At 46.8% G+C, this 26537-nt stretch overlaps 1 protein-coding gene across 2 annotated transcripts in view; it reads right to left on the reverse strand.

The window, feature by feature from the left end:
* Nucleotides 1–26537, reverse strand: part of AP3M2 (adaptor related protein complex 3 subunit mu 2) — a 48229-nt gene that overhangs the window by 9106 nt on the left and 12586 nt on the right. Inside the window, exons 1-4 of one of the 2 annotated variants that reach the window (XM_075915723.2) lie at nt 11348–11502; nt 8481–8829; nt 2539–2710; nt 1484–1621 (exon numbers count right to left, since the gene is read on the reverse strand). In XM_075915723.2, the coding sequence (XP_075771838.1) occupies nt 1484–1621; nt 2539–2710; nt 8481–8753 (583 nt within the window). In that variant the 5' untranslated portion in view covers nt 8754–8829; nt 11348–11502. Of the gene's footprint in view, nt 1–1483; nt 1622–2538; nt 2711–8480; nt 8830–11347; nt 11503–26537 lie in introns of those variants that run through there. The other variant, XM_075915722.2, reaches the window with a different exon arrangement.

Raw genomic sequence — 26537 nt, forward strand, 5'->3', positions numbered from 1 at the left:
TGTGTAGAGGGAGGTGTTAGAAGAGGGGATGAGGAGGGTAGCTCACATGATCAGAGTGGGGCAACTGGAGGGCTGAGGGCAGGAGTCAGGACAGCAGAGGAGGGTGAGGAGTTGGGGGGCAGCAGGCACCAGCGGAGCTGATGGAGCAAGGGGAGGAGATGTGGCAGCAGCGAGAAAAGGTAAAGGTTTATAAAATATTTATTAATAACTTGGGTGCCACATCCAAACAAGCCCCATGAACTCAGTACTGGTGCACAACACAACATTCATTCTGCTCATGGGAAGAAACTCTTAGGCTATGTCTGTACTGGTGGCTTCTTGTGCAAGAACATCTTGCGCAAGGGTTCTTGTGCAAGAACTCTTGCACAAGAAAATGTCCACACTGCCATGTGGGAGATGTGCTTTTGCGCAAGAGCATCCTTGGCAGTGTGGACGCTCTCTTGCGCAAGAAATCTCTGATGGCCATTTTAGCCATCGGGCTTTCTTGTGCAAGAAATCCCTGCCGTGCGTCCACACTGCCCTCTTGCACAAGAGCTCTTGCACAAGAGAGCTTACACCTGTTAGAAAAGAGCATAGCTCTTGCGCAAGAAGCTCTCTCTTACCACGCCTTACTGTAAATTTTCTTGAGCAAGAGCAGGTGGGCAGTGTGGATGCTCTGTGGAATAATGGCTATTCTTGTGCAAGAAGCCATGAGTGTAGACATAGCTTTCCTTGCTTAGGGTGGCTGCAGCAAGAAGCATCTTGCAGCCCAGCCCCGGGCTGCCAGCAACACCTCCTTAACAGTTAAGAGGCCGTGTGAGACCTAAGGAGGGGGAAATCCCTTGCAGGAGTGGAAGGAAAGGGGAAGACCGCCCCATTGTCTTCGCTGCAAGGCGTGGCCAGAGTTGGGCAAGCCCCAGAACCCCTTCCCAAAGTGAGGAGCTGAGAAATGGGAAGAAGGAGCAGCCATAGCCGGGCAAGCCCTGCTGTGAGTGGGGCATCAGTTGAAGCTGTGTGGGGCGCTTTTTTTCTTCTCACTTGTGGGTGGTCTTCAACTGATATCTCTGAGGGTTAGTGGCTCCCAACCCAAACAAGGTTCTCCACTGCTGCATTAGAGGAACGGAACAGCTTCACTATGAGGAGAGATTCAAAAGGCTTGAACTTTTCGGCTTGGAAAAATATATAAGGAGGGATACAATAAAGGTCTTTAAAATCATCAAACCTGTGGAAAAAGTGAACAACAAAGTGTGATTTACCCCTTGTAATCAGGGCCGTCCTTAGCCACAGGCAGCTGCCTAGGGCACCAGTATTTCTGGGGCACCAATACTGTAAGCTTATGTTTGTGTTGCTAAGAGCAAGTCAGGCATAGGGGCACCAGTTTAATAATCCCGCCTAGAGCACCCTAATCCTAAAGACGGCCCTGCACAGAGGCCCTTTTGCCCATCCCTGCTCTAAGCACTCCTAGGGTAGGTTTGCTAAGCTTTGACTAGAAGGACACTCATACCTGATTTATCAATGATTGCATCTATCTCCTCAATCACATCAAAATATGCCTCATTATTAGTGTATTTCACACCAGTCCGTCGCCAGGGTACGACTGAGAGCTGTCCAGTAGGGAGCTGGTCACCTACATTGGTGCTTCCTGCCAGGGTTAAGGAGATCAGGATGAATACAAGCAGCCTAACAAAGCCCTATAAGAAGCCACTGAGCTCACCCAAATAGTATGTTGATGTGTTCCTGAAGTCCTCCCTCATTGGACAAGAGAATAGTCACTCCAGTAAAGTCACTGTCCAATGGCTCAAAGCATCCATTCACTAAGCATTACAGGTGACCCCCGCACTTACGACCTAATTGGTTCCTGGAGAATCATTCTAGGTCGAGCTGTCATAAGTTGAACCCTTTCCCCCACCCCTACAGGCGCAATGATAAAAATGGGGGTTCTGTTCCTGGCCCGTTTTGCCTCCTGGGAGTTGTAGTCCGCAGTGTGAGCTGCTACCAGAGCCAGCTGGGGGCTGTGCCAGGGGAGGGTGGCATGGCACACGCTGCTCTCAGAGCCAGCTGGGGGCTGTGCCAGGGGAGGGCGGCATGGCACAAGCTGCTCTCAGAGCCGGCTGGGGGCTGTGCCAGGGGAGGGCGGCGTGGCACAGGCTGCTCTCAGAGTCGGCTGGGGGCTGTGCCAGGGGAGGGCGGCGGCCAGAGCAAGGCGGTCCTGAATGCGGGGGGTCGTATGTTGGGGTCGCCCGTACTTCTCCTGCCACCTCTCCCACTAGCCCCACATGCGAAAAGAGGTGGTCCAGTCCACTTGTCATTTCATGGATCCCACTAGAGTGCTACATAGTCCATTGTGGGAACAGGACTTTCAGGGTAAAAGGAGATCCAATGTCTAATGCTAGAACCTGGCCTGCTCCAATACCAATGTGGCCCCCAGGCTGTGTCAGCTACACTGGAGGACAGGAGGCTGTGGCTGGAATAGCAACTTCTCCTCCTCCCTCCAAATCATTTCAGCAGAAGGATCATCACAATGACTCAGTTGCTTACCAACTCCTCACTCAACTGTACCTGTAATTGTGTTGACAACCGTTCGCAAGATGGTGGGGGGTTTTATCAGCTCCTTCAGGATATTGGACTCAGTAGCCAATGGGAATCCATTGTCCAGCATCTCCTCTAGGACCTCATAAACCACCACAACATTGTCCTTGATCACCACCTCCGAGCAGACACCAAAATAATCCTGTGTGAAATAGACAAGATTACCCAGCTTCCCCAGTAAGCACTCACAAGAACAGTTGTGAATATTAATGCTGAAAGAGAGACACCAATGGGCCAGCTAATTACAGCCAAGAATCAGAGCTTGTCTATACTTGAAATACCATTGCAGCTGTGCCACTTTACTCTTCAAATCAGACAAAATATACACCAACTGAAAGTGTTCTTTCAGCCCTGCAGGTAACCCGCCTTCCCAGAGTAAGTAGTGAGGTCACTGGATGAATTCTTCCACTAATCTAGCACTGTCTAAACTGGGGTCAAGTCAGATTAGCTCTATTACTTGAGGCATGGATTTTTCCACATCTGAATGGCACAGCTAGGATCACTTAACTTCTTAGTGCAGATCAAGCCTTAAATATGTTGCTTTCCTCACATTCCTTAAGCCAGGGGTTCTCAATCTTTTTCTCTCTCAGCCATCCCCGGCTATAAAATGTCCACAGTTTTCTTCATGTAACGCTGGCCCTGGCTTTTATTTGCAGAAAACCAGTTGTTGTGGTCCCACTTGTGCCACATCACCTGTTATCACCTTATATAAAAGCCAGGGCCAGCATTGGAGGGTAGCAAGCAGGACAGCTACCCCATGCCACAGGGGCCCCCACCAAGCTAAGGTGCTCAGGCCTCAGCTTCTGCCCCTGATGGCAAGGCTCCAGGCATCAGCTTCTGCCCTGAGCCCAAGTGAGCCTAACACTGGCCCTGCTTGGCAGACCTCCTGAAACCTGCTTGCAGTTCCCCAGAAGGCCCCGAGTGCCTGATTAAGAGCCACTGTCCTAATCTGCACCTACAGGTCTCTAATCCTGCTGCTTGTATGAAGCAATCTCCCCTTGATGCTCAGCTATTCCTCTTAATGGTCTTACTCATGCTACAAACCATAGACTGTATTTGTATTCTATCTTAAGTTACTCCGTGTTTAGAGAAAGTCCTAAATTATTTATACAGCGTATATTTCTAGTGTGAGGGAAGGCTAGGGGAGAACTGGAAAACTACAAGCTGCTTTTGATGCTATTCCTTTCTACCTGGTCTTTCTTTTACAAGAAAAACACAATTTATCAATGAACATTTCTGAAGTGCCTCCCATCCATGTTGCTCTTGGTCTTTTCGCCCCAATGCCATTTCAGCATCTTATACACTGCTGAGAAAGCCTCAAAGTAACTTGAATGGCCAGCTAACCGTAGGTCCTGAGAACAAGTCTGGTATGCCACAATCTGCTGAAAAGCCTGAAAAGCAACTTTTTCCCTCCTGAAGGACAGAAACCCAGTGCACAAACTTGAGAAGTGGGTAAAAGGAAAAATCTGTAGCATGAATAACAGAAGATCCCCAGCCCAGCATCTGCTTCAGTCACTCGGCCTCTCAACGACAATTGCTACACCTTGGCTACGCTTTGTATTTAACAGCATTAAAATTCCTTGTCAGAGCCTAACAAATCAGGCTGTGAGCCTATCAAATCTTACCAGTTTAGGAACTAGAATGGGAGATCTCCAAGAAGAAAATCATATTGGTGATTCAACAGTTCCCTTTGATTGAGTATTAAATCAAATATTTACACACAGCTTGATCCTAGGGCAGCGATGAGCGACCTGTGGCACACTGGGGCACCAAAGCCCCGTATTTCTTATGCCTCTCCCTCCCTCCCAGCACTTTCGGAGGAGCCACAAATCACCTGATTCACGCTCCATCCTTGCTTCTCCCACTCCATTCCCAGAGCTGGAATGTCGCAAATCAGCTGCTGTGGCCGACTGAGGTAAAGGAGGGCCACTCATGTGGCCCACTCACTATTCGTGGTTCCCATCCCTGTGTTAGGGGTCGTTCATAACACTTTTCAGTAAAACCAGGCTTCAGACCATGCATGCTTATCAGAAATCCAATGCATTTTTCATGAAGAGTGTTATGAAGCTGTTTTGCCCAAATTCTGATGTGGGTAATTGCCTACCTAATTCTACCCCTATATAGTCCCCCAATATCAACTGAAGAGAGAATTATTTTCTTATCCTCAGCTGTCACATAGTGCCTGTGTGGGGTTAAGCAACTACCATGTGCCATCCAAAAGATGACTGCATATCATACTGGCTAAGCCATCGTGCATGTTCATGCATATTTACTTTATCTATACACTGGCAATGCTTCAAACACAAAAGTACGATGCAAATGTCAAGTATCATCTGTGAAGTTTATGAAGCCCTCTGGAAACCTTTGTAATGAAAGGTACTACAAAACGTGAACATATTGTAACATGTATTTGCCCTGGTGGTAGAAAGGGAGGGGAAGACTTTTAAAAATATATAAAAACCATCCAGGGCTCTGCTACTGCTAATAGGCAGTGTAGTGCAGTTGCACCTCTTTCTTCTTGTTTTCTTCTTTCCATAGTCTAAGTTTTAACTAGCTATTATGGTTGGTGAGACAGTCTTGACAATGTGAGTGCAGGGCGTTTTCTGTTTGACGTAAAGTAATAGCTCTAAATATGCTTACACAATCTGTGGCAGCCAGCCTCCCAACTTGGACTGTCAGACAAAGGCTTGCACTGCTTGGCTAAAAGCCGATGTAGAAGCCATTGCAGTTCAGGCCAAAGTCAGTGGTCTTCAGAGCCCAGCCTCAACTTCAAAGCTGTGTCAACACAGCTACTTTGAATATGTAGTCAAAGTTGAATGCAAGTCTTTCAATCTGGGCTGGAAGGGGATGCTGCTGGCTTAAGTATCTTTAAGAGATGTGAATGGCCTTGTTCAGCTGAATAGCACTAACCCAGACCGACAATGATAACAACCTTGACATTTAACAACTAACAAATACCACTGCTCATCAAAGCCTGCAAGGAAGAAGGGGGTAAGGGAATCTTAGGGCATGTCTACACTATCTGCCAGATGAAAGGGGAGCGTTCCATCCAGCTTTCCAAAAGAATGAGAAGCATAAACAGAGTTGATGGGAGAGTGTCAGCTGTCGACTTACAGCAGTGTCTTCACAACGATTTCAGCTACATTCAGGTGGGTGACAGGGGAGGGATCACATGAGCATTACCTGCTGTGTTCCCTCCCTCTGCGGGATCTGGTATTAGCCACTGTCAGCAGACAGGATACCAGGTAGATGGACTGTTGGTCTACCCAGTATGGTCGTTCTTCTGTTCATTAGTCACATTGCTGAAACTGTAACTTAGATTGACGACAGCCTGCAATGGTGCAGACTATGACCATCTTAATGGTATACTGAGATGACCGTTCATTTGGGCACTGCTGTGAGTGAGCTTTAAACAATTCTGCCCCTTTCTCCAGCCCCCACAACCAAAAAGCCATGTCCAAAGAATTTAGGAGAGTCCCCAAAAGAGAGGCATGCTTAAACAGCGTCCTGGAACACGAGCCTCATGAATGGGAAGCCAACAGGAAGAATCTAGCAGACGCCATGGGTGAATTCTCCATCTGGGGGGGCAGCCAAGCACAAGCCCAGTAAGCATCAGTGATCATAGTCTGAACAGCCAGACCAATTTACTGGGAATAACAGCTCATAGATTTCAAGGCCAGAAGAGACCACAGTACTGTAATCATGTAGGCTGACCTTTTCTACAACAGAGGCTATAGAACCTCCCAAAAATAATTCTGATAGCAGATCTTTTAGAAACAATTTTTAAATCTGAGGGAGAATCCCACACAACCCTTGGTAAACTATTCCAATGGTTAATTACACTGTTTAAAATGTACACTTATTTCCAGTCTGAATTTGGCTAATTTCAATTGCCAGCCATTGAATTACATTGTACTTTTCAACAACAGATTGAAGAGCCCATTATCAAATATTTGTTCTCCATGTAAATATTTATAGACTGTGATCAAGTCATGAGTAACCTTTTCTTTGTTAACCTAAATAGACTGAGATCTGAGTCTATCATTGTAAGGCAAGTTTTCTCATCTTTTAATTTTTCTCTCTCTCTTCCCTGAGCCCTCTCCAAAAGTATCAACATCACAGCTAGAGGATCTCTGCATCTTGGGGTCTTCAAAGTATTTGAAGGCTTCAATATCTGAGATATAGGTGAGAGGATTATTCTAGGAGGGGTGGGTGAGATTTTGTGGCCTGCACTGTGCAGGGGGTCAGACTAGATGATCATAATGGTCCCTTCTGACCTTGGAGTCTATGAGTCTATAAGAGCACCATCAAGTTTCATGCTCCACCTAACACTCTGTCTGATCCCTGAATTTCTGTTCCCATTCCCCACCCACATCTCCCAAGTCTGAAGTCAAGCGTGTGACTATAGTGCTTAGAAGCAAAACACATATGACAAAGTAGTTTGACTAAAGGCTCTAACTCTTTTCTCTCTTCCACTCTGACTCTGGTCACAAGACACCTCAAATCCTGATCACAAGATTCAGAACTTTGCAAGCAAAACATGACATCCGTCCTTCCTTCCCCAGACAGCCTGAGGATTTCACTCCTACTGACTCTGAATATTGTTAACTCTCTGAGGGAACTCTAATGTGACTCTTCAATCTACGAAACAAGATTTGTACTTTAAATTCACACGAAACTCAGAGAAACCAAATCCAAATGGTAATACTCCATTACATGAAAGAAATATAGTCAGCTCCCCAAATTCTTTTGGAAGGAGAAGAGTCCACTTTGAGATTCAAAAAAATACCACGAAAAGCAGCTCTATTTTGTATCTCTTTTGAAGTGTGTATAAACTAGACACTTACAAAAGGGATAAAGAGATGGTACTGGTAGTTACATCCCATACAATACTACAACTCTTGCAAACATAAGTTGATTGCAATGTCCAGTTTTTCTAGTTATCAGTACAATTCTACCATGACTGGGAATCACCTTGCTCCTGATCCAGTTCTGGTCTTCTCATGAGCAGAGTTACAGTTATGGGACACAGAAAAGCAGAAGCAAATTACTGGTAACTTAGAGTTCCTTTCATTCCTCCACCCCTTCTGCTTTTATTTTTAAAATTAAACATAACCATAATATATCACAATCTTTCAGAATTTTTATATGTTTCAGTCCTCCACACTCTGCCACTGTAATCTATAAAATAGAATATCCTGGTGAAAGAAAAAAATATTCAGTTACAAAGAAACTGACAACGTCAGCTCCTTTATGATCCAAGACAGGATTTATACCCCAGATCTGCAAAGACAAAAGGCTACTGAATTAATTCTCAGAACTAATACCCTTTCCTACCTTGCAGAAGATCCAGCGAACCCCAAAGTTGTTAGTTATTATTAGGATTATTTTGTTAAAGTAACAGAAATTTGTATATGATCGCAAATGTCTATTTGTTGACAGGTACAATTCAAGTTGTTCACTTTGATTTACTGTAAAAAGCACCTACTGGTTGGGTGCTGACCAAGTGAAGCATCGCGCTCTGAGATCAGAGATAAGCTCTAGTGTGTCTGAGCTAACAGTCCCCAGTTTTACATTTCAGGGTGACAGAACATTCTCAAAGGCAGACTCTGAATTTGAAAGAGCTCAAGCGTGATGACTTTTAGGGCATTGTGTGAAACACATCCCTTTTTATAGGTTTTTAACTTGGCAAGAGCATGTTAGCCTATACCAGCCAAGCAGAACATGCTAAAGCCCACATGCAGAGACAGAGCACTTCAGTTTAAAAAAAAAAAAAAAACGTATTGGATCAGTTGGTATTGAACGCCACAGTATTGCTGCAAGGCAATCTTTGCTATTATTATAAGAGAGGATAACTGCATCTGTGATAAATAAATAAGAAATAGCATGACAAAATATCCTGCTTCTCTCACCTGGAAAGTGTCCACAACCCGATGTAAGAACTCAATGACAAATAGGGGCGGCACTTCTGTCTGAATCACTGCCACGAAAAAGATCTTATGACGATAAACACTCAGGAGGTAGTGGTGAGGTGTGGGGATCACCGGAGGTACATTTTCTGCCTCTGTAGCCCTCTCTTGAGCTTCAAAAAAGTAGTCACAAACAGAGCGGCTGACAACACTTTTCCAGTGTTTCTCCAGAAAAATATCTCCTGAGGAGTTAATCAGGAAGAGGCTGTGAATCATGGTTGACCCCAAGGGAGTCCAAGCGCTGGGAACACTTTGCCTACCCAACACGACCCTGTTCCACAGTAGTTTGATCCTAGAAGACAAAACAGCCCGTTCAAGAGGTTGATCTTTGATGCTATTTAATTCTACACAAAGTAACAACGTGGCCACAGCTGAAATGTCAGGAGACCTAGATTCTGTTCTCAGGCCTCTTCTACATTACAGGCAGTCCCCGAGTTACGCGGATCCGACTTATGTCGGATCCGCACTTACGAACAGGGCTTTTCTCGCCCCGGAACTCGCAGGCGGCAGGACCACCCAGACGCGCAGTGGTCCCGCCACCGCGTCCTCCGGGGCGAGAAAAGCTGCTCCGGGTGTCCCTGGTCTGCTGGGGGGGTCCCCAGCAGACCAGGGACACCCGGAGCAAAGCCTTGGAGGCGCGGGACTCCGCCGCCTCAGCGGCTTTGCTCCGGGTGTCCCTGGTCTGCTGGGGGGGGGGGGGCGCAGCTAGTGCGCCCCCCCCCCCCCAGCAGACCAGGCTTTTGTTGTGGACGCCTGGGGTAGAGCAGCTGGGGTGCTGCCAGGTTGGTCCTGGGGGGACCTACCCGGCAGTGCCCCAGCTGTTCTGTCCCAGGCTCCAGATTCAGCCGCTGTTGAAACTGATCAGTGGCTGATTCCAGGAAGCTGGGGGCAGAGCAACTCTGCCAAGGGCATCCTGTAGTAAGCCCCTGGTCAGTTTCAGCAGCAGCGGCTGAATCTGGAGCCAGTTCCGAGTTATGTACAAATTCAACTTAAGAACAAGCCTATAGTCCCTATCTTGTACGTAACCCGGGGACTGCCTGTACAAGTGTTTTGCCAGGATAACTCTACCAGCAGAACCCTCTAATATTGATGCCACCTAATTCACCAGGAATTTTTCTGTCAGAATAACACCACCATCTCCTGAATAGGGATGTTAATGTGGACTTGTGTACGCGGTTAACTTATGAGCCTAAGCTCCCCTCTGTATGAGAGGCAGCACAGGTAGGGGTGAGAGAGGCAGAAGCTGGTGCACATGTGGAGCTGGCTTTCAAGCTGGCTCCCTGTTCTGACCGGCTCCTGCCATGCCGCCTGCCCTCCCCACCGCTGCCTCTGTATCTTAGGCAGCAGTGTAGGGGGCTGAGGGGAGCAGGCTGGAGCTGGAGCTCAGGGGTGTTTTTAAGCTTCAGTGGTTACGTTTACAAAAATAATCACATTTTAACATTCCTACTCTTGAGTGATATTAACTATGCTGACAAAAGCACTCTCCTGTTGGCATATCTGCATTGACACTGGGGTTTGCCAGCGCTGCTATGTTGGCTGTGCCTTTGTTTTCCCAGTCAATAGAGATATGCCCTAGTCAATAGAGATATGCCAACAAAACTTCACCCCAGAACCTGGGCCTAGCTGTGCCACTGGGTGATGCTGAGAAAGCCACTTTTCCTCTCTACTTCAGCTTCCCCATCTGTAAGAGAGAGATGATGACACCACCCTAATATCATAAAGCACTTCCTTGGGCCTGGATGGAGAGAATCTGCACAAGCCTGTGCATTTCCATGTCATCTCCTCCCGCTTGGCCAAAATCTACTCACCAGGGTGGCTGTTTGGGGCCACAGAGTCTTTTTTAAAGCCGTAATACCCTCCAGGAGCTCCCTCCTGCCCGGTGTACTCCGATCATACACTGCAGCTAAGCGACAGAGTCCCAAGTGGGGCCCACAGGACTGGAGGGGACTGTGCACTTACATCAGTGACACCTGGGCGGGGGGGAGGGGAGACTGTGCCCTTACAGCTGAGAAAGACACATCTGAGGGGGGGTGGCACAGGGCTGGGGGGGGCTGTGCCCTTACAGCTGACAGAGATGGGGAGCCACAGGGCCCGGGGGGGGGGCACAAGGCTTGGGGGGGGCTGCGCCCTCACAGCTGACAGAGACGGGGGGGCACAGGGCCCGGGGGGGGCACAGGGCTCGGGGGGGCTGCGCCCTCACAGCTGACAGGGCCCGGGGGGGGGCACACGGCACGGGGGGGGGCACAGGGCTCGGGGGGGGGGCACAGGGCTCGGGGGGGGGCTGCGCCCTCACAGCTGACAGGGCCCGGGGGGGGGGGGCACAAGGCCCAGGGGGGGGGGGGGGGCTGCGCCCTCACAGCTGACAGAGACGGGGGGGCACAGGACCCGGGGGGGGCACATGGCCCGGGGGGGCTGCGCCCTCACAGCTGACAGAGACGGGGGGGCACACGGCCCGGGGGAGCACAAGGCCCGGGGGGGGCGCACGGCGGGGGGGCGCGGGGGGGGGGCACACGGCCCGGGGGGGGCTGCGCCCTCACAGCTGACAGAGACGGGGGGCCACAGGGCCCGGGGGGGGGCACGGCCCGGGGGGGGCGCACGGCCCGGGGGGGGGGGGGCTGACACGGGGGGAGGGGGGGCTGTGCCGGGCGATCCCCCAGCCCAGGTCTCTCCGGGGGGGGGGGCACAGGGCCCGGGGGGGGCACAGGGCCCGGGGGGGGCTGCGCCCTCACAGCTGACAGAGACGGGGCTGTGCCGGGCGATCCCCCAGCCCAGGTCTCTCCGGGGGGGGGCACGTCAGAGGCCCCACTCACCTCACAGGCCCGTTAGGCTCCCGCCCTGCCAGAGCCGTCCCAGCCCCACAGAGCGGCCGCAGCACAGACCCCGCCTCCGGCGCGCTCTGATTGGGGAGCTGGGCGCCTGCATTCACGCCTGATAGGCTGCGAAAAAGCCACGCGCTTCCGACAAGAGCGACAGCGGTAAGCTGGGTTTTGATTGGCACAGCCGCACGGCCGCGCGCGGTGATTGGTGCCCACTGTAGGTCGCCCCAGCAACGCCCCGCCCCCCGCGCGGGAGTCCCTGCGAGACTACTGGCAGAGGGCGCGCGCGAGAAGAAGTCGCCGTGCGTTCCGGCCGCAGAGCACAAAAAGAGCCCCCCCCCCCGCTGTTCTCCCAATGGTACTGTCCGCCCCGCGGTCCTGGCTGCGCTGCGTCCGCTTCGCTGGGTGGGGCTGACGCAGGCAGCAGGTGCCAGTTTCCTGTTGTCCCCGCCCTTCGCACGTGGCCTCAGGGCGCCCTAACTCCAGTGTCCAACAACAGCCCCCTGCTCTGTCCCAACTCCTCTCACACCATTCCCTAAGCCCCCACCCCTGCTATGCCTATGCCCTCATTCCACCGCTTCCTGCCCCTGCTCCACTTCATCCACTCCTCCAAGCCCTCCTCTCTTGAGCTACATGAGCCAGGGAATTAGCAAGGAGCCTGGTGCCATCTGCCCCAAACTCACAGGCAGTGGGGAAAGCAGTGACCCAGACCCCACCCTCTCTGCACAGCCAGCTCCCAGCTGCATCACTTCTGCTTCCTGCTGTCAGTGAGTGTGGGAACAGTTCCACATCCTCCTCCTCAAAGAAAAAACAGTTTCTTGCCATTTCAACCAGAAAGGACATTGTCTCAACGACTTGATAACCTGCATCCTGCTTCAAAGGCCTTTTAAGACTTCACTTGAAAGAGAATCCTCTGAACTGTCATTTATGCTTAAATTCAACACTTTACACTCAAGTTTAAATAAAGACGCTAATTATCTTACTCATTACAAAGATAGCTTCCCCAATTATCACCTCTAATATCATTAGTTCACAGACATTTACTTCCCCCCCATCCCCCTTCTGTTCTGAAATTTGATTTGTCCTTTTCATATGTGTTCATTTTTTTAATTGTATCCTTTGGTATATATGGTTGTGACAATTTTCTTCCACTATTTGATCTGAGGAAGTGGGTCTGGCCCACGAAAGCTCATCACCTAATAAACCATCTTGTTAGTCTTTAAAGTGCTACATAGTCCTGGTTTTTGTTTCATCTTCCTCCCAGGCCTCCTCCCCCAAGGTGTTGGGGAGCCAGGAAAGCAGAGTGGGCTGGGGCCCTTAACTTCCAGCTGATACTGCCTCCCTGCCCTGCTGCGGCCCCCTCCCTCCACTGCTCCTGTCCCCTTGGCCAGGAACGCTGCCCCTCCCTGCCACGCATGAGGGGCTGTGAATGGCACCAAAATATCTAGGAACAGCCCTGCCCAACCTCCTACCCCAGCCTGGTGAAAGTGAATGAGGATGGACTGAGCGGGGCAGGCAGAGTAGATCCTGGGTTGCCCTTAAATTTAAAAAAGTGATCTAATGAAATAACATGCTTTTTAATCTAGCAGAAAAAGACATAAAATGATGCACAGCCTGGAAGTGAAGCTAGATAAATATGGCTTTGTCTACACTTGACATTTTAAAGAGTAGCTTTGGCAGCATTTTAACATGGCAGCGTGGTTACCTCATGAGTTCCAGGAGAGAGCTTGCACTCCAAACATACCGCCTCTGTGAGGGGAGAAGATATGCTCCCAGCACTGTAGCCCAGTTCACACTGGCACTTTACAGCACTGTAATTTGCTGCACATGGGGGGGGAGGGGAGAGGGGAGAGGTGAGTGTGCTTTTTTAACATGCCTGAACCAGAAAGTTGCAGTGCAGTAAAGAGGCATTGTAGACTTAGTCTATATGTGGGAAATAAGATTTTTGACAGGATAATTAATCATTGGAACAAGTATGAAGAATTGTGATGGATTCTCCAATCACTAACCATTTTAAAATCAAGCTTGTAAGCCTGTATGTTTTTCTAAAATATGTGCTGTAAGAACTGGGGAGAGAGGATTCTATGGCCTGTGTTACATAGGAGATCAGATTTGATGACCACAGTGCTCTCTGCTGGCCTTGGAATCTATTAGTCTATTATATACAACTCAGCAGAGAGAGCATGCCATTTATGAACATAGACAGGGTACAGCAAACACATTAAATATCTTGTACAATTTCACATGTGCTATATCTGCTCTATTCTAAAGCTCCACTGGTGAGACAAAGTGTCAAATGTTAAAGTCCTTGAAAAAGCAAAACAACCTGCAACAAGGCAGTTTAATCAAAGCTCTATTTTTAGACAGACGGATCAGAGTGTAAGAATGGGAGATGACAGACTCCCAACAAAGCTTCTCTATGGTGAGCTGAAACTCAGAAAATGCAAGAGGAGTGGTCAAGGAATGCCCTGTTAAGAGACACTCCAGAAGAATCTCATCTTGTGCCGCAGAACTAATATACTAATAACTTCGAAGATAGAGCCATAGACAGATCTGAATGGAGGGTAACTATCAATAAAAAGGTTGTAAGTACTTTGAGGAAGACAGATGAAAAAAAAATCGATTGAAAAGACAGCCAAGTATCAAGTGGGAGTGTGCACATTCCTGTGTAATATCTATTTATCAACTTGCTCTTCATGGACTGGACTATATGGTCACATAAAAACAAAAATGACACCATGACATCACTGTTTGATACAACAGTCATTATATAGTTAATTTTAATTACTAAGATACAGTCTCAAACTATTAATTTCTGAATTTAAAGCTTTTAGTAACATAGGTCTATGAATAGAAGCTCAAACAGGTTTTAAAGATAGGGTCATGAGCCATGTTATTTATTCAGCCTACATAACTGATTCAGATTTTACAGAATGCAAATTTTCATTAGAAGATGCCTATCTCTAGTTCTTTTTTTTATTGTGTAAAAAACCTGAATAATGTGAAACGTGTAGCCTATATATAACTGAGGCAGAGTGACAAGTATCAGAGGAAACACAACAAATGGTCTGATAGCACTTTATAGACTAACAAAACATGTAGGTGGTATCCTGAGCTTTCGTGGGCACAGCCCACTTCTTCAGATGAGCAGAGTTTTGAGTTTAGGATGTGCAGACCCAAAGTAAATAGGAGAGAAGGGGGGTGTGGGGTTAAAGTAACCAGACATGAACTACTTCAAGACAGACCCAAAAGAGAAAATAACAGAACTCCACTTGTTATTACCTATAGTCCACAACTCAGACCCCTCCAGCGCATTATACACAATCAGCAACCCATCTTGGAAAATGATCCCTCACTCTCAGAGGCCTTGGGAGAAAAGCCTATTCTCGCTTACAGACAACCCCCCAACCTGAAACTAATTCTTTCCAGTAACCATGCCACACAACCACATCATAAACATCCAGGAACTCAGCCCTGCAACCAAACACAATGCCAACTCTGCCCACATATCTATACTAGTGAATTCATCACTGGAGCCAACAACAAAAGCTACCAAATCAAAAGATCATTTGACTGCACATCCAGTAATTTGATCTATGCAATCAAATGCCAGCAATGCCCCACTGCTATATATATTGGACAAACTGGACAGTCTCTGCGGGAAAGAATCAATGGACATAAATCAGATATACGTAAAGGAAACATACAGAAATCTATTGGGAAACACGTTAATCTTCCTAATCACTGTTTCAAAGATCTTCAAGTGGCAGTCTTGTCACAAACCAGTTCTACTAGCCAGATACACAGAGAAACATTAGAATTAGAGTTTATCCGCAAATTCAATTCACATGCTAATGATGAAGGATGGTTAGGGCACTATCAACTTAATAGTCATTGCAGGTGCAAACAACTCTTTGTGTAGACTCCTATGTCAGGAAGGATACTATCAATTGACTTTGATTCTTATCTGCTTCGTTTTAACTACCCAATCTTCAGATACTTACTGATTCCCTCTAGCTCCCTGTCTCCCCCCCTTTGTTCCCCCCCCCCCTATTTATTTTGGGTCTGCACATCCTAAACTCAAAACTCTGGTCATTAGAAGAAGTGGGCTGTGCATGTACCAGCTACATGTTTTGTTAGTCTATAAAGTACTATCAGACCATTTGTTGTTTTTTCTGTGCAGACTAACTTGGTTACCCCCTGAAGTATCAGAGGGGTAGCCATGTTAGTTTGAATCTGCCTAAACAACTAGAAGTCCTGTGGAACCTTATAGACTAACATTTATTGGAGCATAAGTTTTCATGGGCAAAGACCCACTTCTGCAGATGCATAAGGTGCACAGGACTTCTCATTGTTGAGGCAGAGTGGTTTTCCTGAATTTGTACACAGCTTGCTAAGAGATCTGAACTCTTAGTCATCTCATTAGGATAGAACTCTTGAATCACATGTCATGAGACATAGTTTACAATAATAGTTACATAACTGAACCTGTAACTTACATTGTTACTACCACTTTGTCAACAAACCAGTTAATTGCACAAAAAAACAAATAATTTAAAACAGCAATTGGCCTTTTCCACAGAAATAATTTGTTAATCTTGCACTGTAAATAACAGAATATGCTGTACAGCACATTTTCAGAAGGTTAGCTGAGTTAGTCTTTAAGGTGCTGCTAGACTATTTGTTGCTTTTTTAAGTTTTTCCAGTTACAGACCAACAAAACATGTAGATGGTATCATGAGTTTTTGTGGGCACAGCCCACTTGTTCAGATGAATGGAGCATTAAAAGTCCAGATACAAGAATAAACAAGGGAAGGAGGGGGAAGGAAGAGGAGGGAAAAAGTGAATTAGAGTGTTCAAGTTACAAGAAGCTGATAAAAAAAATGTGCACCTTCTCTAAGAATACATTGTTTGGTTGGTTAAGTCATTAGGATGTGGAAGGTAGTGTGCTAGCCAGCCAATGTCTTTATTCATATCTCTGTGATAGGAATCAAACTTGTAAATGAAGTTAAGTTCCAACATTTCCCTGGGTATTTGGCTTGTGGAAATGGCCTGAAATGGTGAGTTTGAGATCCATTAATGAGTGCCCCGGGCAGGTTAACAGGTTTTTGTGTGTTGCATTTTTGGATATCTGATTTGTGTCCATTAATGTTTTTTCCCATAAAGACTGTCCGGTTTGGCCAGTATGCATGGCAGAGGGGCATTGCTGGCATTTGATGGCATAGATCACATTAGTGGATGTGTAGTTAAATGAGCCTCTGATTTGGTGACTGATGTGGTTGGATCCAGTGATGAAATCGCTTGTGTAGATGTGTGGGCACAATTGGCACCAGGGTTGATTGCAGAGGTGGGTTCCTGGATGATTATGATGGAGTGTTGCCTGTTTACTGCAGAGAATTTCTTTGAGATTAGGGGGTCGTCTATAAGCAAGGATTGGCCTTTCCTCCAAAGCCTGTGAGAGTGAGGGGTCATTTCCCAGGATAGGCTGTAGATTGCTGATAATGCCTTGGAAGGGTTTAATTTGTGGACTGTAGGTGAAAAGTAGAATTCTGTTGTTTTCTCTTTTTAGCCTTGTCAAGGGGCGGGCCCCCTCAACAGTATGAAAGCATCCAAGACCTAGTGCAGGGCCTTCTTCCCCTTACGGCAGACAAGGTCTGTAGGCACCATTTACAAAGGATGCCCTTCTCACCAGGTATATATGGCCTTAAGGTCTAGGCCCCGAGAGTACATTCCCCTCTGACAGGGTATTTATGTACAAAAGTACATGCCCCTCTGGTAGAGTATTTATGGCCCTGAGGCCAGTCACCAGGTAAGGCCTCCCTCTCGCCCCTGGTTGTGGGGTGGGGAGGTGTTGTATCATGCAAGCAAGGTACTAACAAACTTCATTTACTAAAAGTGGAACCTCTTTACAAAGCTGCTGCATCCCTCTGTAGCTCTCACTCAGCCCAGACTAATCTTCTCCCCCCTCCATCCTGTTCTTCCAGACTCCTAACAGCCAATGCTCCCACTTCTAATAATTATAAACAGCATCTAAAACACCACATTCCCTCCTCTTTTAAGAATCACTCTCAATTATAAAACAAACATTGTTGTTCTAACCACAGCAACAAATATGGAACAAGTCACTCTATCGTTGGCAGAAATATTACATTGAAAACACTGTAAATATTACTTAACATAGTCTTTAGTCCAGACAGGTGGTCATTTGGGTCTGACAAACTGTCTCTGAAACCCCATTTCTAGTGCAATGTCTTGTTGAGTTGGTACTACGGTGAAGTCATCCAACACAGACTGGGTGTTGGCATCATCCCCTCTTGGTGCATAGGCAGGTGCAAGATAAGAAGCACTCCATACATGCCCATGAGAAAATTGATAGGTGCAAGGTCCCCTCTTCTCAATGGTTTTAAGAGGAGATGTGAATTTATGGTCCCCTTTGTGTAGAATTCCAGGTTTTCTTACTCTAACGAAGGAACCACACTCAGACTTCGGTTCCTTAGCACCCTGCCATTTGTCTATGAAAGCCTTATACTTTTCTTGGTTCTGTTCAATTGTTTTTCTCACATCATCCTCTTTTGGTGCATCAGGTCTTGACTTTAACACTCCAGCAATGTTCAGTTTAGTATTCATCTGTTTTCCATGCAGTATCTCTGCAGGTGATCTTTGCGTTGTGCCATGTCGTGTAGCCCTGTATGCTTGCAAGAAATCAGTAGTGAAGATTATCCACAATCGCCCTTCCAGTTTAGCCATTTGCAAACTCTCTTTCAAGCTTCTGTTAAACCTTTCGATTTCCCCATTGGCTTGAGGGTAAAACAGGGATGATCTTCTATGTAAAATGTTCCTCTCTTCTAGAAAAGTTTCAAATTCCAGGGAAGTAAATTGACTACCATTATCAGAAACCAGTTCTTTGGGGTTACCTTCCCTGCTAAAAACTGTAGAGAGGAACTTGATTACTGCAGCAGAAGAGATTTATGATGTAAACGCTATTTCAGGCCATTTACTGAAATAGTCTATTAGAATGATGGCATAACGACAGTCAATTGGAGCAGTATCAAAGGGTCCTACGATGTCAATCACAACTTTTTCCCATGCAGAATCAGGAAGAGGAACAGGCTGTAATGACGGGGTAAATGTCACTGCTGTCTTATCCAGGGCCGGCCCGAGGCACTCTGGCGTCCCGGGCATGGTCATATGATGCCACCTCCGTGCACATGACGCATGTGCGAGCCCGCCCTCAGGGAGTGAGCCCACCCTGCTAGGGTGCGCAGGCCTGCCCCTGGGGCACACGGCGCAAGTGCGGCCCAGTCCGGCCCAGCTGTTGCTGCTGGCACATGCGCCGGGCTGTGTAGGGCCCCGCGGCGGTGGGGGGAAGGGCACTGCTGGCTGTCACCGCGGGAGCCAGGCACACGGTGCCTGATGGCAGCTGTAAGGGATGCCATGCACCCCTTACAGCTGCCATCAGGTGCCTCCCATCGGTTGGTGCCCTGGGCAGCTGCCCGGCTCGCCCATGCCTCTGCCCGGCCCTGGTCTTATCATGCATTTGGCAAGTGACACAGGATTTTATAATTGCTTCAGTTTGGGAGTCTATCCCTGGCCACCAATACAGATCTCATAGTTGTTGTTTGGTTCTGACAATTCCTTGATGAGTATCCTCTGCCAGGTGTATGAGTTTTGACTGTAATTCTTCTGGCATAAGTAGCCAGTGTGTACCTCATAGCACACAGCCATCAAGCAAAGAAAGAGCCATCAAGCCATCATCCCAAACTCTAAAATAAGGAAGCAAAACTGGGTCAAGGTTTTTAGGGTTACTGGGCCATCTCTTTGTCAGAAATTCCCATAGCGCTTGTTGGATTGGACATGCTAAACAAGCAGCTTGGAATTGCTCTCTTGTAATCGCAGTAAGAGTTCTTGTAATAAGCGCAACTACTTCATCCTCATCCTCCAGTGAACCATCTGGTGAAGACAGGTGAGAAAGGCAATCAGCTATCACATTTTGGTTTCCAGGCTTATATTCCAGTTCATAATTGAAAGACAGTAGTCTTGCAGACTATCTAGCAATACGATTTCCTGCCCTTCCTAGTCCTTTCGTGGTTAGCAATGTTGTCAAAGGGCTGTGGTCTGTTCGCAACTTGAATGTGCGGCCCCACAGGTAAGTTCTCCATTTTTCTGTAGTGCAGACACAAGCAAGTGCTTCTTTTTCAACTGTAGAATATTTTCTCTCAGCATCACTCAGTGTCCTTGAAGCAAATGCAACAGTCCTCTCTGTGTTGTCCTCATGAAGTTGAGTGAGGACAGCCTGAAGTCCATAATCAGAAGCATCAGTAGTCACAATTGTGGGCAATGCAGGACTGAATAGTGCAAGTACTGGACTATGTACAATCAAGTCTTTCATAGTTTCAAACTGGCTTGTGCATCCACTGTCCACACCACGGTTGAACTTCTCCGTAGTAATTCTCGTAATGGTTCAATGACAGAAGCATAATTGGGAATTAACTTTGCATACCAGTAGGTAAGACCCAAGAAGGAACGTAAGTTTTGCAAATCTGTTGGAGGAGGAGCCTTTGAAATTGCTAGGATATGATCTGGATCAGGTTTTAGTTCAGCCAGTGAAACTGTATGCCCCAGAAAGGAGAGTTCTGTTTGTCTAAATTTGCATGTAGACAAGTTGAGCTTGAGGCCTGCTGTGTTTAGTACAGACTGCACGTTATTCTCGTGCTCCTCAGAAGTATTTCCAAACACAGTAATATCATCCAGATAGCACTGAACTCCATGTTGATTCTTCAGAATCAATGAAATTTTTTGGAAGGCACTTGGGGCAGATGCAAGACCATATGGAACACGTTTAAAACAAAGTAGTCCCTCATGTGTAATAAATGCTGTGTGGTCTCTGCTGTCTTCATGCAACATAACCTGGTGGTATGCGCTCTGCAAATCAAGAGTAGAAAACATCTTTGCTCCACAGAGTTCTGCAAATACTTCTTCTATGTGAGGCAGTGGGTGGCTGTCAATCACAATAGCTTTATTTGGCTCCCTTAAGTCCACACAAAGGCAAATGCCTCCGTCCTTCTTCTCTGTCACCACTATAGGTGAAACCCATTCCAATGAGTCAATCTCTTCAATAATGTCCTTTTTTACAAGTTTTTTAAGTTCCTCTGAAACAGCTTCGCTGACTGAAAATGGTAAGCGCCGTAACTTCTGTCATACAGGCATCACATTGTGTTGCATTTTAACTTTGTGCACAAACCCATAACCACAGCCAAGTTTCTCCTCAACCTGGTCTTGGGTCCCAGTTGAAACTGGTGTGTGTACTGCAAGAGTGCTTTGCTGAGGAAGATCAATTCGTCCATTAACTACCCTGAGGTTTAAAGCAGCCAATAAATCTCTGCCAAGGACAGGAGTGCCTTTGTGGACAATGTAGAACCCTGCAGTTACACAGCAATCACCAAAAGTCACTGTTGCTGGCAGGGAGCCACATACTGGAATTTGGTTTTTCAAATAGCACACCAAGGAAGTTTGGATTCAGTAAGAGGCACATCTTTAAAATAATGCAAATAGATGGAATCAGATAGTATAGATACTGCTGAGCCGGTGTCCAACATTAGCTGAATAGGATGTGATTTGCCTGAAGATGTGACAGAAACATTTACAGTGCACCTTATCTGTTCTGGAATATGTGCAATAGTGATTTTGTCCACACTCAGCATGGTAACATCTGGTATTGTAACTGCATGCACCTGTTGACTGGACTGGCTACTGTGGCATACCTTAGCAAAATGCCCAATCTTTTTGCAGTGATTACACTGAGCTACTTTTGCAGGACATCTTGTGTAGCTTGCGAGGTGTTGTGGGGATCCACAGTGAAAGCATGCTTTTGCTGTGCTTTGAATTTGCTGATTCCGTCGTTTTTCATTAGCTTTCTCCTTGTAATTGTTTGTCTGCAGTGATAGTGGACTTTTTTGCCAAGGAGTCACGGCCTGAACTGGGCCTCCCGTATCCATGCTCATAATTTTGGCTTCTGCTATAGCTGACTCAGTCTGGGTAGCAATGGTTATTGCTTTTTCCAGTGTGAGTTGTGGTTCTAGAAGCAAGCGTTCTCTTACATGAAGCATGGTTGTTCTCTCAATGACCTGGTCTCTAATCATCTCATCTGCCATATTCCCAAAGTCACAAGTTACAATCAGACTCCTCAGAGAAGCAACATGCTGCATTATAGTCTCCCCTGGTTTCTTCTCACGCTGGCAAAATCTGTAGCGAGTAGCTACTACATTCACTTTTGGCACAAAAAAGTTCTTTAATGCAGTGAGTGCAGTCTCGTATTTATCATCTGCAAGGGGAAAAGTGTAAAATATATGCTGCCCTTTTCCTCCAAGGCAGTGGATTAGCAGAGTTCAGAAATTTCTGTAGCATTGACTCTAAGCAGATAAGTCTCAAAGGGTATGTCTACACTACCCTCCTAGTTCGAACTAGGAGGGTAATGTAGGCATACCGCACTTGCAAATGAAGCCCGGGATTTGAATTTCCCGGGCTTCATTTGCATAAGCGGGGAGCTGCCATTTTTTAAACCCTGCTGGTTCGAACCCCGTGCAGCGCGGCTACACGGGGCTCGAACTAGGTAGTTCGGACTAGGCTTCCTATTCCGAACTACTGGTACACCTCGTGGAACTACCTAGTACCGAGGTGTACCGGTAGTTCGGAGTAGGAAGCCTAGTTCGAACTACCTAGTTCGAGCCCCGTGTAGCCGCGCTGCACGGGGTTCGAACCAGCGGGGTTTTAAAAATGGCGGCTCCCCGCTTATGCAAATGAAGCCCGGGAAATTCAAATCCCGGGCTTCATTTGCAAGTGCGGTATGCCTACATTACCCCGCTAGTTCGAACTAGGAGGGTAGTGTAGACATACCCAAACATATGAATCCCAGGCAGTAAAAGCAATTGGAGGCTCACCTGGGCTTTGCAGAAAGGGTGCGGGTGGGTTCAGAGACGAAAGATCCATCCTTGTTGCCAAAGTGTTGTATCATGCAAGCAAGGTACTAACAAACTTCAACAGGACTTTATTTACCAAAAGTGGAATCGCTTTACAAAGCTGCTGCATCCCCCTGTAGCTCTCACTTAGCCCAGACTAATCTTCTTTCCCCTCCTTCCTGTTTCCTGTGCTTCCAGACTCCCAACAGCCAATGCTCCCAGTTCTAATAATTACAAACAGCACCTAAAACGCCACAGAAGGTAGGGGGACCCAGGACCTCCCACTCTACCGGGTCACAGCCCAGGGCCCTCTAGGCAGAGGTGAGTTCCACTGCCTGCTTGGTGGGGATTCCTACTGATACGTGCTGAGCTCCCGGGGACAATCCTCCACCCTGGGCCACTTCCTACCACTCCCGATGAGTCACTCCACTCCCCGGGTGTTGCTTGGCAGGTCGCACCCTGGTAGTCGGCCTCCTGGGTCAGGGCTGTCGCTGGGGATGTGGCTGTTGCTCCTGGGGTGTCTGGGATTGCAGCTGCAGCTGCTGCTCTAGGGGCTGCTGGGGCAGCTGCAGTTGCTTCCCTGGTGGCTGCAGTTGCAGCTGCTGTCCTTCAGGCGGATGCGGCTGTTCCAGGGGCTGCGCAGGAGCTCTGGACCGTGATCCTTCTCCTCTGGTGGTCAGCCCCATATGAGTAGCTCCCTGGGCTTTTATATCCTGACCCCTCTGGGAGCATGCCCAGCAGGGCTGTGGAGTTGGGGCTTTTCTGGCCAGTTTGGCCAGGGCAACTCCCTGCCCTACAGTATGGAATACATTCACCCTGTCACAGGCCTGTCTTGAGGTAGTTCATGTCTGGGTACTTTTTTGGCTCTATTGAGCTGTTTTTTTTTTTTCACTTTTCTGGGTGGGTATTTCAGTTTTATGAATGCTCTATATAGATCTGTAGGTGTTTGTCTGTGGGATTGGAGCAAATCTGGTTGTATCTTAAGGCGTGGCTATAAACAATAGATTGAGAAATGCGTCTGGGATGGAAGCTGGAGTCATGAACTAAGTGTAGTGGTCGGTAGGTTTCCACTATAGGGTGGTAGACATTTGTCCATCATTTAACTGTACTGTAGTGTCAAGGAATAGATTGCTTGTATGGACTAATCCAGGCTGAGGTTGATGGGATGGAAGTTGCTGAAGTCCCTATGAAATTCTTCAAGGGTCTCTTTCCCATGGGTCCATATGATGAAGATGTTATCAATGTAGAGTAAGTAGAGCAAAAGTGATAGAAGGCAAGAGAGCTGAGGAAACGTTGTTCAAGCTCAACCATAAGACATTGGCATATTGTGGTGCCATGTGGGTGCCCGTGGCTGTACCACTGACTTAAAGATACAAATTGTCTCCGAATCAGAAGTAGTTGTGGGTGAGGACAAAGTTGTAGAGCTCTGTAACCAGGTGTGCAGTGCTGTCATCGGGGATGGTGTTCCTGATAGCCTGTAATCCGTCTTTATGTGGAATGTTGGTGTAAAGAGCTTCGATGTCCATGGTGGCAAGGATGGTGTTTTCAGGGAGATTGGTGATGTTTTGTAGTTTCTTCAGGAAATTGGTGGTGTCTTGAAGATAGCTAGGAGTGCTGATAGCATAGGGTCTAAGGAGAGAGTCAATATAGCCAGATAACCCTATTGTAGGCATGCCAATGCTTGAGATGATGGGTCATCCGGGATTTCCAGGTTTGCGTATCTTGGGCAGCAGATAGAAAACTCCTGGTCAGGGATTGGGGGGAGGAGGCGGGGTGTAAATTTGGTCTTGAGCAGCATCAGGGAGCTTCATGAGTAGTTGTTTCAGGGTTTTTTTGGTATTCTTTAGTGGGATGACAGGAGAGAGGCTTGTAGAATCTGGTGTTGGTGAGTTGTCTGGTCGCCTCCTGTTCATAATCTGTTTTGTTCATGATGATTACAGCACCCCCTTTGTCAGCCTCTTTGATTATGATGTTAGGTATGTGGTTGTATCTTTTTCAGTTAATTTTCAAGCCAACTCAGAGAAAGGACATCATTCGCCACAGTTAGCAACCCACTTAGTTTTGAAATATATATTGTTACATTTGTGTAAGCATTACATGGGAGACACAAGAATTGGTGTCTTGCCATTTTTAGAACACAGTGAAAGACTCATCTTTTTGTGCAAATCTATTCACAAAAACAGAGGTCTACCATAATCTGTATGTTCTCCAGGCCCTGGTCTACAGTAGGTCTATAGTGTTATTTTGAAATAACACCCTCTCCAAGGTCAAATTTATAAGCAAATCATCCACACTACCAAGCCTGTTTTTTGGAAATAACGGGTTGTGGAATTCAAAATCTGTACTTTTGCTTTTCATCAGGAGTAAAGCCAATTCTGAAATAGTTATGTCAAAATAATGGTAGCGTAGATGCTCTGGTGCCGCTATTTCGAACTAATTACTTCTCAGTGCTTCCTGGGGCTCTAAGTCCAAGGTAGCAAGTCCACATTAACGAAGCCTGTCCTGGACTAATTTTGAGGCTTCCCCGTACTGTGGACATGCTAGTTTGAATTTGTTAAATTGGGAGTTAAGCTGAATTTAGTAATTTTGAAATACTTTCCTAGTATAGGTATGGCCCAGGTGAGAAGTGAGCCTTTTTAGGGTTCTGGATAAATCAAGGGAGGAATGGTGAGTTTGGACCAATATGGGAAGAACCAGTGTGAATCTAATTTTTGTTACATGACATCTAGATAGGTAGGGGAATTAAAAGTACGGACGGTGTCCAGTGTCCTGCATGCATTGTAATGGTGCCCCCTGCTGGTTTGGGTTGGTTTTAAAGGGTTTTGTTTAAGGTGCAAGCTACCCCCTGAAGCTTTTGAAAAAACAATATATACCATAAAACACATGGCAACATTATCTCTGTAGAACCTTCAGCTAGTATATCACAGGTGGTCTAACACAAGAACAAATTTAAGGTCTAAAGACAAGGTTAAAACATGTAATAAATTGAAAGAGAAGCAAAATATCCACCTCCTTAAAATCCTCTACTGATTCTCTTTTGCTTCTGGTCTGCTGTATCCTGTTTCTGTGAACTATTAAATAGTTGCTGAATTTCATATTAGAAATAATTCAGGTGAGTAATAATTAGAACCTTCAATTTAGGCCAGGAAACGCAATTTTCAGATGAAAATTAGTGATGTGACATTTGGCCTGGCCACACAGCTCATGGGCTGTGAAGAGCAAACAGCTGATATTACATATCTGAAGTTCTGTTGACATTGGGACTGTTCTGAAGTCCTGCACAGCCATAAATCGGTAGCCATAGCATCTGTTTTTACTGGGATCTTATTTATAAGTTTCCACTTTCCCTGTTCAAAGGACCTCTTTGGGGGATTTTCCTTCCCCTTTTCAAATGCAGTAAAGGCTTGAATTGAGAGGTTTAGATTGGATTTTGGATGTAAAAATTCTAAATACAAATAAATTTCCAACTTGCTCCATAACTAAAGCTGAGAATTGGGACAGACAGAAAGCATTTTATGGTGAAGAAGGTCTAGAAGAAAAGTCCCAAAAGAGTGCTCTAATGGTTAATATGGGGATTAAGTGCAGCTTTGGACACTCTCCAGTTTCTCTTAGGCAGGGGTGGGTAAAAGGGCCTCTGTGGGCCGGATCCCAATTGCGGCCTGGGGGTGGGGGAGCATGTGAAACTTCCTCCCATCCTGCGAGGAGCATGCTACACTTCCAAGTACTACGGACTCCTCGCAGGGCATAGAATCATAGAATCATAGAATAATAGGACTGGAAGGGACCTCGAGAGGTCATCGAGTCCAGCCCCCCGCCCTCAAGGCAGGACCAAGCTCCGTCTACACCATCCCTGACAGATGTCTATCTAACCTGTTCTTAAATATCTCCAGAGAGGGAGATTCCACCACCTCCCTTGGCAATTTATTCCAATATTTGACCACCCTGACAGTTAGGAATTTTTTCCTAATGTCCAATCTAAACCTCCCCTGCTGCACTTTAAGCCCATTACTCCTTGTCCTGTCCTCAGAAACCAAGAGGAACAAATTTTCGCCTTCCTCCTTGTGACACCCTTTTAGATATTTGAAAACCGCTATCATGTCCCCCCTTAATCTTCTTTTTTCCAAACTAAACAAGCCCAGTTCATGAAGCCTGGCTTCATAGGTCATGTTCTCTAAACCTTTAATCATTCTTGTCGCTCTTCTCTGTACCCTTTCCAATTTCTCCACATC

This window comes from Pelodiscus sinensis, chromosome 28, assembly GCF_052426305.1.
Source record: "Pelodiscus sinensis isolate ZL-2025 chromosome 28, ASM5242630v1, whole genome shotgun sequence".
NCBI classification, from domain to species: Eukaryota; Metazoa; Chordata; order Testudines; family Trionychidae; genus Pelodiscus; species Pelodiscus sinensis.